Raw genomic sequence first — 15227 nt, 5'->3', positions numbered from 1 at the left:
CATCCCAACAGACTCTACCAGAAAATCCACCACCTCCGTTGCCGTCCTCCCGTAGCACTGCGTGGGCTGTCTTCAGCTACATTATTCAACTTTGATCTCCCCGTTTTTATATCCAAGCGTCTTCAGAGACTCCGTCTTTTATGATTTGCTTTCCACTAAGTGCCCTTGTGGTACATAAATTCACATTTGTAGATCAGGAAAAGGGGTGAGATTCTCTGTGACTTCTAGGTCCTGCTCGGGGCGGGGGGGGGGGAGATGGGGGAACTGGGGTGGCGTGTGGCGAAGCCCATCCCCGACCCCCACCCCAACACTGTGCTCTCCCCCACCACACCAGACTGGTTGCTCAGGGCCATCCTCTTCCCCCGGGGTGGGGAGACGCTTGTACTGCGCAGACTCCCCGCTGCAGTGGGCGTGACCCCTGGAGGCCACTCCTCCTCCTCCTCCTCCTTCCTCCAGCCCCTCCTCAGCTGCCTTGGCAGAAGCTGGGGCCCCAGCGAGGTAGAAGCCGCCATCGGAGTAAGGCCGGGGTCTCATTAGGGTGGGGGGTGGGATGTGGAGGGTACCGGGAGGCTGCGATGACCTTGGGGTCTGAGCGTCAGGTGTCTGGTCAGGTAGGTACCTGGGAATAGGCAGACGCTCCACCTGGAACATTACGTGAGTCATGCCAACGCTGGGGGCAAAACCAGGCACAGGGATTCAGAGCTCTAGTGCCCCCCCCCCCAACTAGGAGTGTCTTTTGGGAATAAACCTAGATTCGAGCTCAACAAGGAACAAAAACGGGGTGCCGGTGGGGAGCAACGTGGGTGCGAATGACGGACAAGCTGGACGCTTTGAAAGGCAGCTTGAGGAAAAAAAAAAAAGAAAGAAAGGCAACTTGGATGATGGCATTGGAGTGAGAGAAGGAAAAAAAAAAAACCCTCCAGGGATTTCAACCCCCCTGCTGACCAGCGACCAGCTTCCTTCTTTTTGGGTGACAGACACAGAACCAGGGGGTCTCATGGTTATGGGGGAGGAAAGAGGCTTTCAGTGGATCTCATAAGCCTGAGAACATCCACTTTCTGCAATGCCCTCAGAAACCCCGGAACGCCCTACACAGCGCCTGCTTTTCGCTGACCCGGGTTTCCAGTCCCTGACACACCCACCTTGCCGCCTCCGATCTGCAGTCGCCCCCACCACCACCCCACCCCACGCCCCTCCCACCCCAGCTGCCGGGCAAGATGAAGCCTAAACTGATGTACCAGGAGGTAGGAGGATGGGATGGATTGCCTAGCGGGGAGGGGTTGGGTGTACTGAAGGGTAAGAGGCCCACCAAACCACTCGATTACTCCCACTTCCCCTCTCCCTGGCCCCGCAGCTGAAGGTCCCTGTCGAGGAGCCTGCCAGGGAACTGGCCGTGAATGAAATCGAGGCGTGGAAGGCAGCAGAGAAGGTAGGCGGAAGCCGCTAGCCTTGAACTTTGTCAGACGGCTGCAGGTGACCACCTGGTATAGGCTGACTGCTCTCCTCCCCTCCCCCTGCCCCTCCGTAGAAAGCCCGCTGGGTCCTCCTGGTCCTCATCCTGGCGGTGGTGGGCTTCGGCGCCCTGATGACTCAGCTGTTTCTATGGGAGTACGGGGACTTACATCTGTTTGGACCCAACCAGCGTCCAGCCCCCTGCTATGACCCTTGCGAGTAAGTGGAAGGGGAACTGGACGGTGGGCGGGAGGGGTCCAGCCAGCCCAGGGACGTTGAAATCTGCAAGAGCACCCTGCTCTCTAGTGCACCCGGTACTCCGGTGAGGGGGGAAGGGAGGGTTGTGAGTGCCCCCACAGTCTATACCCACTCCACCCCGCCCCCCTTGCTGTTTCCATGGCAGCCACAGCGTCATCATCCTTTATACGGGTCTGGGAACACTTGGGCACAGTGTCTTCTATCCACATCAGTGGAAGGACACGCACACGCGTGCGCGCGCACACACACACACAACCCTCCCACACTTCTAGACAGAGCAGTGAGACACACACACACACACACACACACACACACACACACATACACACACACACACACACGAGTTTTCTGTCCACATCTGGAGACCAGCATAGCCTTCCTTCTTCTTCTTCTTCTTCCTCCTCCTCCTCCTCCTCCTCCTCCTCCTCCTCCTCTTCTTCTTCTTCTGTTTTTTGAGACAGGGTCTCTCTGTGTATCCTTGGCTGTCCTGGACTTGCTTTGTAGACCAGGCTGGCCTCGAACTCACAGCGATCCGCCTGCCTCTGCCTCCCGAGTGCTGGGATTAAAGGCGTGCGCCACCACTGCCTGGCTCAGCATAGCCCTTCTATCCTCACCTGCCTCTGGCCCCTCTATGACTGACCGGTATCTCTCCCCTCCCCCCACCCGCACCCCCACCCCCATACCTTCAGGGCGGTGCTGGTGGAGAGCATTCCCGAGGGTCTGGAGTTCCCCAATGCCACCACGAGCAACCCCTCCACCAGCCAGGCCTGGTTGGGCCTCCTTGCCGGTGCTCACAGCAGCCTGGACATCGCGTCCTTCTACTGGACCCTCACCAACAATGACACCCACACGCAAGAGCCCTCTGCCCAGCAGGTACCTGCGAGCCTCCCTTCTCAACCCCACCGGCCGTGGGTGGCAGTGGAGAGGGAGGGTGAGGGACTTCCTGCTGCCCTGGAGACAGGCGGGAGTGTCTTACAGGCTGACTGGACACAGGTATTTAAAGTTGTCCGGTCGCACAACCTTCTGAACTAAGGGTGATGGGGTTTTTTGTGTGTGTGTGTGTGTGCGTGGGTTCTGGTTACCTGGGGGCCTCGGAATGTTAAGGGGTGACTTTGGTTATAATGGAATCGGCGTGCAGATGTCACCCTGAATCCTGCGGCAAAGATAGAACAGGTGACAGCCCAGCCCCAGCCTGGCTGTGTGTGTGACCTTAGTTAGGCAGGTCTCCTTCCATCCCAGGCTTCCCTCATCTTATCTGAAAATTGCAAACATGGTACTGAGTCCCTCGCTGGGCTCACGGGACGCTGCAGAGGGGTAATCTGTGTAAATTAGTCCAGTGCCTGGCGCAGACTCAGCCCTTTCTGCCTGTTGACTGTTGAGATAGGGGTGCTGGTGGTGGCGCACGCCCTCAATCCCAGCAGGCCTGAGAGGCAGAGGCAGGCGGATCTCTGAGTGCCAGGGCAGCCAGGGCTACACAGAGAAACCCTGCCTAGGAAAACCTTAAAAAAAAAAAAAGCTGGGCATGGTGGCACAGGTCTTTAACCCCAGCAATCGGGAGGCATAGGAGTTCCAGGGCAGCCAGGTCTAACACAGAAAAACCCTGCCTAAGAAAATCTTTAAAAAAAAAAAAAAGAAGAAGAAGCTGGGCATGATGGCACAGATCTTTAATTCCAGCACTTGGGAAGGCAGAGGCCGATGGATCACTGTGAGTTCGAGGCCAGCCTGGTCTACAAAGAGAGGCCAAGGCTACACAGTGAAACCCCGCGCCACTGCGGTACCGAGTCAAGGGCGAGGGACTGCGGATTTAACTCATACACACACACACACACACACACACACACACACACACACACACACACACACACAATAACAGCGGGTCCTTCGTGCTAAGAGAGCCACAGCAGCGGTTTATTATTCTCCTCCCCCTCAGAGTTCCAAAGAGCCTTTTTTTTTTTCGAGACAGGGTTTCTCTGTGTAGCCTTGGCTGTCCTGGACTCACTTTGTAGACCAGGCTGGCCTCGAACTCACAGCGATCCGCCCGCCTCTGCCTCCCGAGTGCTGGGATTAACGGCGTGCGCCACCACGCCCGGCTTCAAAGAGCCTTCTTATAGGTAGCAAAACAGGACTCCTCCTCCCAGGTGAAATCCCTCCTCAAGAGGTGATTGCACACAGGAGGACAACTCTCGAGGAAGGGAGGGGTGCGTTCTCAGAGCAGTAAACATGACTAGCTAACCCAGATAAACACAGACATGGAAGCTGCTAGAAACGACATGAAACAGCAAGAGAGGCAGGCAGCCCAGGTCGGGCCTGGTTCCTACAAAACCCTGTCTCAAAAAACCAAAAACGAGAGAGAGAGAGAGAGAGAGAGAGAGAGAGAGAGATGATTGTTGATTGTTCTGGAACATTCTGAAGGCTGAATGGAGAGGAAGGTGGAGATAGAGTTGCTGGCCAATCTGAGCTACACAGCGAGGCCTTTTACAAACAGGAACACACATACACACACACGCACACACACACGCACACACACACACGGCGCTTGCTCATACCCACCATATCAGCTCACCCCTCTTCTAGGCTCCCACTCAGCAGCTGAGGCGGGAGCATCTCAAGTTCAAGTCCTGCTGCAGCTACAAGTCGAGTTTGTGGGTCAGCTGTTCCAACTTAAGGAGACTTTATGATAAACTGAAATAGGAAAGCGGGGGTGGGGGGGTGGGGGGGGCAGGCTGGTAAGATGGCTCAGCAGGTAAAATTGGTCGGCACACAAGCCTGACTGTCTGAGTTCAATCCCAGGAACCCACAGTAGAAGAGGAGAACTGACTCCTGAAAGTTTGTCCTCTGACATCCACATGTGTGTGTTACACGCGCACACACACACTTTATAAAAAGGGGAGTGTATATATAACTCCGTGGTAGAACACTCGCCTGTCACGTGTGGGGCTGTGAGTTCCATCCGCAGCACCACACACCCACACAGAAAGAAAAGAAAAAAAAAAGTGAAGAGGTTTAGTATTGTAATCTGTGAGTCCTCTACTGGAAGGTGAGGCCATTTCATTCTTTTTATTTATTTATTATTTTATTTTATTTTATTTTATTTTATTTTGAGACAGGGTCTCTCTGTGTAGCCTTGGCTGTCCTGGACTCGCTTTGTAGACCAGGCTGGCCTGGAACTCACAGCGATCCGCCTGCCTCTGCGTCCCGAGAGCTGGCATTAAAGGCGTGCGCCACCACCGCCCAGCGGCAGCCATTTCATCCTTTTGGGGTACCTGTGAGGGTGACCTTAGGCCAGTGGCTGGCCCTGCCCCTCAGCAGCTGTCTCCCACAGGGTGAAGAGATTCTCCAGAAGCTTCAGGCTCTAGCACCCCGGGGTGTGCGGGTTCGCATCGCTGTGAGCAAACCCAATGGACCTCTCGCTGATCTGCAGTCCCTGCTACAGAGTGGTGAGTGGGCAACAGCCCGGGAAGGGGGGGGTGGAGAGGAGTGGGGGCGGAGGCGGTGAGCCTGGGGCTGCCCAAGCTGGCCCCTGACTGCTGCCCCTGTTGACCACAGGTGCCCAGGTCCGAATGGTGGACATGCAGAAACTAACCCATGGCGTCCTGCACACCAAGTTCTGGGTGGTAGATCAGACCCACTTTTACCTGGGCAGTGCCAACATGGACTGGCGCTCGCTGACGCAGGTCTGTGTGTACATACCCTGCCCACCTCCTTTGATGTCCCCCCTGGACCTCCCTATACACCCTGTGGTTCAGCCTTCAACTGCCTTGTTCCTGCTGCAGCCTAGGGTTCCCTTTGAGGCCTTTGTTTTTTGTTTTCTGTTTTGTTTTTTTTGGCCTCGAACTCAGAGGGATCCTCCTGCCTCTGCCTCCCCAGTGCTGGGATGAAAGGCGTGCGCCACCATGACCCGGCTAAAGATTTATTTATTTATTATGTATACAGTGCTCTGCCTGCATGTATACCTGCAGGCCAGAAAAGGGCACCAGATCTCATTATAGATGGTTGTGAGCCACCATGTGGCTGCTGGGAATTGAACTCAGGACCTCTGGGAGAGCAGACAGTGCTCTTAACCACTGAGCCATCTCTCCAGCCCCCTCCCTTTGAGCCCTGACGGCAGGACACAGAGTCCTCAAGGTCCTGCCCACTTACTTACCTGGCCTTCCTTATACATCCCTTGTGTGTATCTGAAGCCCATCTCTGACCTGGGGAACTCTGGGAACATGGAGGTAACAGGCAAGCCTCCTGGATAACGCAGTTGCCTGTCACCAGGCAGCCACGCCCCAGAGGGCTCTGGGCCTGGGTAGAGAAGGAACAGGCAGAAGTCTGGGGGTTGAGATGATGGTACGGGCAGTGTCAGGGTCGAGGGGTGGGGCGGGGAAGGGGGGGCGTGGCGGTACAGGAAGAGGGTCATGATGGACTATGGTACGGGCAAAAGTGAGGGACAAAATGGGGGGCCTAGGTGTGGGGTTTGAGTGTGGGGTGGTTGGGATGGGAGCAGAATGTGGGTAAGGACATGGGTAAGCAGAATGTTGGGATGGACAGGCAGACAGTGTGGGCTGGGAAGGAAGCGGTACAGGCAGAGGGGGCAGCCGAGACGGAGGTGGAGGCGAGTCTGGGGGTACCCTACAAATAGAGGGTTGGTCAGGGATAGGGGTGTGGGCAGAGAGAGGGTCAAAGCTGAGATGGATAGAGATGAAAACAAGAGAGGCTAGCTGTAAGGTGCGGGGGGGGGGGGGGGGGAAACAGAGGCAGGGGCTTAGAGGTGAGGTTGGGAGTGCCGAGGGCCGGGGTGTCAAGGGTAAAATGTGGAGGTGTGTGTATGTGCGCGCACGTGTGTGTGTGTGTGTGTGTGTGTGTGTGCACATGCATGTGTACGCATGCCTGTGTGTGCGCGTGTGCGTGTGTGTGTGTGTGTGTGCATGTGTGTGCATGTGCCTGTGAGTGCTTGTGTGTGTGTGTGTGTGTGTGTGTGTGTGTGTGTGTGTGTGTGGTGCCGAGGGCTGGGGTGTCAAGGAGAGAATGGAGGTGTGTGTATGTGCGCGTGTGTGTGCACATGCGTGTGTGTACACATGCGTGTGTGTACACGCGTGTGTGTGTGTGTGTACGCTTGCCTGTGTGTGTGTGCATGTGTGTGTGAGTGCTCTTGTGTGTACCTGTGTGTGAATGTATGCAGGAACGTGCGCGCGAGCGTGTGTGTGTGTGTGTGTGTGTGTGTGTGTGTGTGTGTGTGCAGAGCTCAGGGAACACAGTGGACCGAGTGCAGCAGTCCAAAGGAGACACCCGATCCAACCTGAGGCCTCAGGAAGGGTCCCCAAAGAAGGAGATGGCTAATCTCCTTGGCAGGGTCTAGCAGGCAAGGGACTGACTCAGGCAGACTTGACTCCAATTAACCCAGTAAACACTTCCCTAGACTCGGACTCTCAACGGTCAGAGACATGCTGAAGACACAGTATTCCTGTGTGCCTGTCTTCCCGCCCAGTGGGGCAATGGCCTTGTCACCAGAGGGTCCTAGTGAGGGCCCAGGGGAGTACCTGGCACAGCCTGAGGAGCCAACAGCTGAGACTGAGCAGGAGCAGGCTGGCACAGGGTAGAAGTGGCGGGCTCGCAGTGTCTCGGGAAACACACAGTTCCCAGGACCTGCTGCCTGGTCCTCCCAGGTCCTTGGGACTCTGAGGCAGGATGGGGGAAATTTCAAGGCCAGCCATAATTTAGTGAGACCTTGTCGCAAAAAATAAAATAAAATAAAATTTAGGGGCCGGGCATGGTGGCGCACACCTTTAATCCCAGCACTTGGGAAGCTGAGGCAGGCAGATATCTGAAAATTGTAGGATAGCCTGGTCTATACAGAAAAACTACGTCTCAAAAAACCAAAAATAAACAATCTTAAAGGGCAGGGCCTGTACCTCAGTGGTAAAGAATCTCTCTAGAATCCCCTGGTGAGGGGCTGGGATGTGGCTCAGTGGGAGCATCCAATGAATAAGGCCCTTGTTTCAATACCCAGTACCACAAGGAAAAAAAAAAAAAGAACCTGGAACATTGCAATGTTTCTTCAAAGCATAAGCCAAATTCATAGCTGTGCTTTTTTTTTTTTTTTTTTTTTTGGTTTTTCGAGACAGGGTTTCTCTGCGTAGCCTTGGCTGTCCTGGACTCATTTTGTAGACCAGGCTGACCTCGAACTCACAGGGATCCGCCTGCCTCTGCCTCCCGAGTGCTGGGATTACAGGCGTGCGCCACCACGCCCGGCTATCATTTTTTTTTTTTAAGATTTACTTTTTTATACAGTGCTCTGCCAGCGTGTATGCCTGCACGCCAGAAGAGGGCATCAGATCTCCTTATAGATGGCTGTGAGCCACCATGTGGGTTGCTGGGAATTGAACTCATGACCTTTGGAAGAGCAGGCAGAGCTCTTAACCTCTGAGCCATCTCTCCAGCCCCATCGCTGTGCGTTTAAGTTCCAGGATGTTAAGCTCTTCAGAGTTAAAGGCTCAGGAGAGACTGAGTGACAGAGAACGGAGTCGGCTGAGGAGGCCGACAGACCGTGAGCATTCCTGTCGTCTGTGGGCACCGGGCCTACCGTCCCCAAGCTCAGCACTGCTCTCCCTGCAGGTCAAGGAGCTGGGAGTGGTCATGTACAACTGCAGCTGCCTCGCTCGGGACCTGACCAAGATTTTTGAGGCCTACTGGTTCCTGGGCCAGGCAGGTAGCTCCATCCCGTCAACCTGGCCACGGCCCTTTGACACCCGCTACAACCAAGAGACCCCAATGGAAATCTGCCTCAATGGCACCCCAGCGCTGGCCTACCTGGCGGTAAGTTGAGGGGAGCCGCGAATAGGGCCTCACATGTTTCTGTCCATCCACACATCATCTCTTATGGCCTCCACCTAGCCTGCTTACTACTTATTGAGGAGGGAATCTGGATTATCACCCTTGGTCATTCGGCTTCATCAAAAGCCTGGGCAGTATCTTTTATTTTATTATTATTTATTTATTTATTTATTGAGTTTTTTGTTTTGTTTTGTTTTGGTTTTTGGTTTTTCGATACAGGGTTTCTCTGTGGAGCCTTGGCCATCCTGGACTCACTTTGTAGACCAGGCTGGCCTCGAACTCACAGCGATCCGCCTGCCTTTGCTTCCCGAGTGCTGGGATTAAAGGCGTGCGCCACCATGCCCGGCTGTTTTGTTTTGTTTTGTTCGAGGTCAGCCTGGTCTACAAAGTGAGTCCAGGGTGATCAAGGCTCCACAGAGAAACCCTGTCTCAAACAAACAAACAAACAAACAAACAAACAAACCCAAAAAACAAAAAACAAACCCAAACAAACAAAAAAACACCAGGCACCGCAGCACGTGCCAGCAATCCAGCCCCAGGGAGGTGGAGTTTGGGAGATCTCTGGCCAGCCGCCTATGCAAATCTGTAATCTCTGCTTCAGTGAAAGATCTTCCCGCTAAGTGAGAGGACTCCCTACTTAGCCGAGGCTACCCTTGAACGTCCGGTCCTCCTACCTCCACTCCTAGACGCCGACATTACCAGAGCTCCTGCCTCTTTTTCCTTCTGAAACGGGTCTTCCTAGCCCACGCTTAACACCCAATTCTCGATCCTCCTGCCTCAGCATCCTGAATGATGAGTTAGAGGAAAATTGGCCTCCAATCCAGCGTTGACTCTTCCATGGGGCGGATACTGCACATGAGAGACAAAGCACCATGGTTTTCAGCTGTTGCTGCATTTCACAGTTGAGGAAGGCCACTTGGGCTCCCTGTATTTCCCCTTGGGCCAGCAGCCATCAAGCCCAGTGGCTGTGGTAGAAGGTCACGCGTCAGGGATACAGGGAAGCGTGCTCTTTGGTGCCCTTCGTAACCCACAGAGATGACTACTTCCTTCTTTCACGGCCACTTCTCCATTTAGAGTTGCAGTTCCCAAGGGCACCCGGAGCAAAGGGACCATTGTGATCCCTGACACGTGAGAAGTTGCCTGGCTTGGGGCTGGATGTGACAGAGGAGGGTGACTAGAGGAAAGGTCTCCAAACAGTTGCCTGGCGGCCTCACCAAAACCCTATCCCTAGCCAGGGGAAGTGGCTCCTGCCTGTAAGTCTAGCACTACAGGGAGCGGAGGCAGGAAGATCAGGAGCCCAAGGTCACTCTGGCTACAGCAGTAAAGTTAGAGACCAAACTGGACTGCATGAGATCCTGTCTCCAGTAAAACCAACCAACCAACCAAAACCAGAAAAACAACAGTCATGAGCCGGGCGTGGTGGCGCACGCCTTTAGTCCCAGCACTCGGGAGGCAGAGGCAGGCTGATCGCTGTGAGTTCGAGGCCAGCCTGGTCTACAAAGTGAGTCCAGGACAGCCAAGGCTACACAGAGAAACCCTGTCTCGAAAAACCAAAAAAAAAAAAAAAAAAAAAAACACCAAAAAAACAAATTCATAAGGAGCTGGAGAAGTGGCTCAGTGGGTAAAGCCCTTGCCGTCCAAGCATGAGGACCCGAGTTCAAATCCCCAAGGCTCATGGAAAGCCTGGCATAGCTGGAACCCCACACGGCTATCACCCCCCGGCCCCTCAGTAGGAATGGTGCAAAGGGACCAACACACAAGACTGTCCTCTGACCTCCATTCACACACTGTGCCACATGGGCAACATGCATGCACGCATTTATCACACACACATACACGCACACACACACATCATCCACCAAGAAAAAAGAATTTGCATTTCAAGTCGGGCGGTGGTGGCGCACGCCTTTAATCCCAGCACTCGGGAGGCAGAGGCAGGCGGATCGCTGTGAGTTCAGACCAGCCTGGTCTACAAAGTGAGTCCAGGACAGCCAGGGCTACACAGAGAAACCCTGTCTCAAAAAACAAAAAACAAAAAACAAAAAAAACCCAAAAACATGAATTCTGGAACAAAGCAATTCAATGCAAGCTGCACTGATTGACTGATTGGCTGTGTGACCTTAAGCAGGTAGCTTACCCTTTCTGTGCCAGTTTCCTCACCCTCAAAACAGATAATGGAGGCTGGTTTTTAGTGAGTTCCACGGGGCCGGGTTCACGGTGAACTAGGCTCACTTGGGGGCCCACCGTGACACTGCGCCTGGCAGGACACAGGGGCTGACATGTGCTCTCCCCCTCAGAGTGCACCCCCGCCACTCTGTCCGAGTGGCCGCACCCCAGACCTGAAGGCTCTGCTCAACGTGGTGGACAATGCGCGGAGCTTCATCTACATCGCAGTCATGAACTACCTGCCCACCATGGAGTTCTCCCACCCACGCAGGTACTCCGGGAAGGGGCGGGGCTCAGGACGGGGAGGGGCCTCTGAGAGTAAAGGGGCGGGGGGGTGGGGTGGGGGCCCAGGAAGGAAGGCGGATATGAGGTGGCTGAGTGGTGTTACTCAGCCACAGAGCCACAGAGCTCTTGCTGTCGGTCCCTAGTGTCACCAAAAAGAGGTGGGGCGGTGTGTGTGTGTGATTGAATGTGTTTGGATCCCTAGCACCTCAGAAAAAGGGTAGGCATGACGGCGTGCATCTTTTACCCCAACATCGGGAGGGGGCGGGGGTGGGGGGGACACAGAGATAAGCGGATCCCGAAGGTTCACTGGCCAGCCATCTCTGCTGAATTGAGACATTCCACCTCCCACATGCAGTAAGAGACCCTCTCTTTTTAAAAAAGAAAGGTGGATTGGAGCTGTAGAGATGGCTCACCAGTTAAGAGTGTTTCCTGGTGCCTGGAGGTGGTGGCCCTCGCCTTTAATCCCAGCACTCGGGAGGCAGAGGCAGGTGGGGGGGTCTCTGTGAGTTTGAGGCCAGCCTGGTCTACAAAGCGAGTCCAGGACAGCCAAGGCTACACAGAGAGACCCTGTCTTGAGGGGGTAAAAAAAAAGCAAAGTCCAAGCTCACTGGTACACACCTATAATCTGGGGAGGCAGAGGTAGGCTGATCTCTGTGAGTTCGAGGCCAGCCTGGTCTACAAAGCGAGTCCTGGACAGCCAGAGCTCATGCAACACAGAGATGCTCTATCTTGACAAAAAACAGAACAAAAAAGAATGTTTTCTGCCTTTGGTTCCCAGCGTCTACATTAGTTCCTAACACCCACGTCAGGTGGCTCACAATTGCCTGTAATTCGAAGTGAGTGTGCATACACACACATAATACACACTCACGCATGCGCACGCGCGCACACGCACACACGTATGACACAAGAGGAAATCGGGCACGGTGATACATGCCTGTAATTCCACCTTGTTTACTGTCTCAAAACAAAAGATGTGAGGATGAGTTTTGGGGTACCCAAATAGTAGCCAGAAACAGGGGGTTGAGGAATATGGAGGGAGAGGGATGGCGAGCCAGGGCTGGGGTCCTCTGGAGGTTTGGGGAGCCCAAAAGCCCCGAAGCTGAAGGTGAATGCCTCTTCTGGGGTGCTGCACATAGACATGACGGTGAAACACTCATACACATAAGATGAAAGTAAATGCATCCTTTGTGGCTGGAGAGGTGGCTCCAGCGGTTAAGAGCGCCTGTTGCTCTTCCAAAGGACCCGGGTTCAAATCCCAGCACCCACGCCACGTGGCTCACAACCATCGGTAACTGTAGCCCCAAGTGATGTCATGCCTTTGTATTCTTGTGGCCCTTAGCGCTCACATGCACACGCCTACATGCAGACACAGCCGTACGCAGTTAAAACAATATCAAATTCTTTTAAAAAACAAACCAATAAGTATATCTTTTTGGTTTGGTTTGGTTTTGGCTTTTCAAGACAGGGGTGTCTCTCTGTGTAGCCATGGCTGTCCTGGACTCGCTTTGTAGACCAGGCTGGCCTCCAACTCACAGAGATCCACCTGCCTCTGCCTCGAGAGTGCTGGGATTAAAAGCGTGCGCCACCACGCTCGGCAAGTATATAATTTTTAAAAATTAAAAAGAAGGCAGGCAGAGGTAAGCGATCGTTGTGAGTTCGAGGTCAGTCTGATCTACAAAATGAGTCCAGGACAGTCAAGGCAACACAGAAAAACCCTGTCTTGGAAAAGCCAAAAAAAAAAAAAGCACCTGGTGGGGCTGGAGAGATGGCTCAGTGGTTAAGAGCACTGTCTGCTCTTCCAAAGGACCTGGGTTCAATTCCCAGCACCCACATGGCAGCTCACAACTGTCTGTAATTCCAGTTCCAAGGAATCTGACACCTCCATGCCAATGCACATAAAATAAAATTAAATACATAAAAAAAAAAAAAAAGTCTGGTGGTAGAGGCAGGTAGATCACTGTGAGTTCCAGGACAGCCTGGTCTACAGGGTGAGTTCCAGGGCAGCCAGGGCCGCACAGAGAAACCTTTCTCAAAATAAAGCAAACAAAATATTAAAAAGAAAAATGTACCTCTTCCCCCTTCCTTCCTGCACCCCAGGTTCTGGCCCGCCATCGACGATGGGCTGCGACGGGCAGCCTATGAACGGGGCGTCAAAGTGCGCTTGCTGGTCAGCTGCTGGGGCCACTCTGAGCCATCCATGCGGTCTTTCCTGCTCTCCCTGGCTGCCCTTCGTGACAACCATACCCACGCAGACATTCAGGTGGTAAGCACGCATCCCGCTGTGCACAGCCCTGGTGACACAGCCAACATGAACCACAAGCTGTGACAAGGCTGACTCGGAGCGTGCAGCCAAGAGAGGAAACAGTGAAACGTGCCTGGGGTCTGAGGGGTTGCGATGGGTTGGGGCTGACGCAGAGAAGGCATCTACCATATACTGGTGTTTAAGAAAGACTTCCTAAGCTGGGCGGTGGTGGCCCATGCCTTTAATCCCAGCACTCGGGAGGCAGAGGCGGGCGGATCGCTGTGAGTTCCTGGTCTACAGAGTGAGTACCAGGCCTCCACAGAGAAACCCTGTCTCAAAAAACAAACAAACAAAAACCCCAATACAAAACAAAAAACAGGTGAGTGAGGTGGCGCACGCCTTTAATCCCAGCACTCGGGAGGCAGAGGCGGGCGGATCGCTGTGAGTTCGAGGCCAGCCTGGTCTACAAAGCGAGTCCAGGACAGCTAAGGCTACACAGAGAAACCCTGTCTCGAAAAAATCAAAACAAAACAAAACAAATAAATAAAAATAAAACAGAAGGGAGGGCGACTGAGCAGAGACAGACTTTAGAAAAAGGACGTCAGAGATGAGGCTTCGGGTTGAAACAAGAGCCACAGTAGGTCCGTATCCACCCCCACCCCCACCCCCAACCCCGCCTCAGCTGGAATTTACTGAGGACCAGCTGCGCTGGGCCCAATTTTGGTCCAAGGATCCACCCCACCCCAGGGAAGCAGCCAAGCGCCATATGGAGAAGCCACTTATATGCCTACCCTGCCATCGTCTCAGAACTGCTCAGAGCTCCCCCCACCCCGCCCCACTCCGCACCACGCCCCCCCCCGCCCCCCGCACCTCCTCTCACCATCCTCACCTCCGCTGCAGAAACTGTTTGTGGTCCCTGCGGATGAGGCCCAGGCTCGAATCCCCTACGCCCGTGTCAACCACAACAAGTACATGGTGACTGAACGAGATACGTACATTGGTGAGTGCACACCCCTCCCCCACCCATCTCCCCCCATCCCCCGGCCTTCCCCACCCCCCACCCCCCCCCCACCCCGGTACCGGTGGGCATATCGAAGGAGGGAGGGCGTTGGGCACTAGGGCCTGGCCACCCATCAGACCCTTACTCCGCCCCTGTCCCCACAGGAACCTCCAACTGGTCTGGGAGCTACTTCACGCAGACGGCGGGCACCTCCCTGCTGGTGACACAGAACGGGCAGGGTGGCTTGCACAGCCAGCTGGTGTCCGTGTTCCTGAGAGACTGGGAGTCCTCCTACAGCCACAATCTCGACACCTCAGCTGATAACGTGGGCAATGCCTGTCGCCTGCTTTGAGTCCCAGCCCAACGGGACAGGCCAAAGCCTTCCAGGCCCCCTGGGACTCAGCTCTTGCGTCCTGGGTCCACGCGTCCCCACCCTTGCTTCTCTCTGTCCTATTGGGGCTCCACACTCTGCACTACGCTCCTCACCTCGCTACCTCCACTGGCCTGACACTCTGGTCCTTGTGGACCTAGCAGACCTGGGGGAGGGTCAGGCCCCAAATAAGTGGGGGTGCATGCTGGGCCCGGACCTTTGGCCCAACCCCCCACCCCCTCCCAAAGGGGCCAAGATTATAATGAGTAAATAATTGTCTGTACAGCCTGTGCTTAACTGAGTGCGGTGAGGTGGGTGGGATGTTGGTTAGTGGGCGGGTGGCAGGGACTTCCGGTGGGGACAGCATGCAATACACACAAGGCTGGCATGGGCTGGGCATGAAGTGTGTGACCACACTGGCAGGTATGGGCCAAGCTTGCGCATAACCAGCATAAATTGTACTGAGCATGCTGTGTGGGGTGGGGTGGAGCCACTGCTGATGGGGGCGGGGCCGAAAGGGGCCATTGGCAGACAGGCCGGCATAGCTGATCAGAGCATGCGCAAATGTGAGAGACAGAGCATGTGCGAGGGTCTGAATTGATTCCTACCAGTGTGTTTACACTTAGGATGTCCTG

The 15227-nt window shown here is 54.6% G+C and overlaps 1 protein-coding gene across 1 annotated transcript; it reads left to right on the top strand.

Annotated features, from left to right (window-relative positions):
- Window positions 1-372: 372 nt before the first annotated feature.
- On the top strand, window positions 373-14875 carry PLD3 (phospholipase D family member 3). The gene is made up of 12 exons (XM_084770943.1): window positions 373-516; window positions 1074-1244; window positions 1355-1429; window positions 1529-1671; window positions 2400-2583; window positions 5033-5147; window positions 5257-5384; window positions 8308-8508; window positions 10824-10963; window positions 13078-13243; window positions 14123-14222; window positions 14387-14875. Exons 2-12 carry the CDS (start codon window positions 1218-1220, stop codon window positions 14572-14574), a joined length of 1467 nt encoding a protein of 488 aa, XP_084627069.1. The 5' UTR covers window positions 373-516; window positions 1074-1217; the 3' UTR covers window positions 14575-14875.
- The last annotated feature ends 352 nt before the right edge of the window (window positions 14876-15227 follow it).

Source organism: Acomys minous (genome assembly GCF_964271855.1).
Source record: "Acomys minous genome assembly, chromosome: 20".
NCBI lineage: Eukaryota > Metazoa > Chordata > Mammalia > Rodentia > Muridae > Acomys > Acomys minous.
Note: the sequence above shows the minus strand (reverse complement) of the source record. Positions and strands in the feature narration are given on the sequence as shown.

Coding starts and splice junctions, on each gene's coding strand:
- PLD3 (XM_084770943.1), top strand. CDS start 1,218: ATGAAGCCTAAACTGATGTACCAGGAG. Junction 5,148..5,256: donor GCAGTCCCTGCTACAGAGTG/GTGAGTGGGCAA, acceptor TGTTGACCACAG/GTGCCCAGGTCCGAATGGTG. Junction 5,385..8,307: donor ACTGGCGCTCGCTGACGCAG/GTCTGTGTGTAC, acceptor CTCTCCCTGCAG/GTCAAGGAGCTGGGAGTGGT.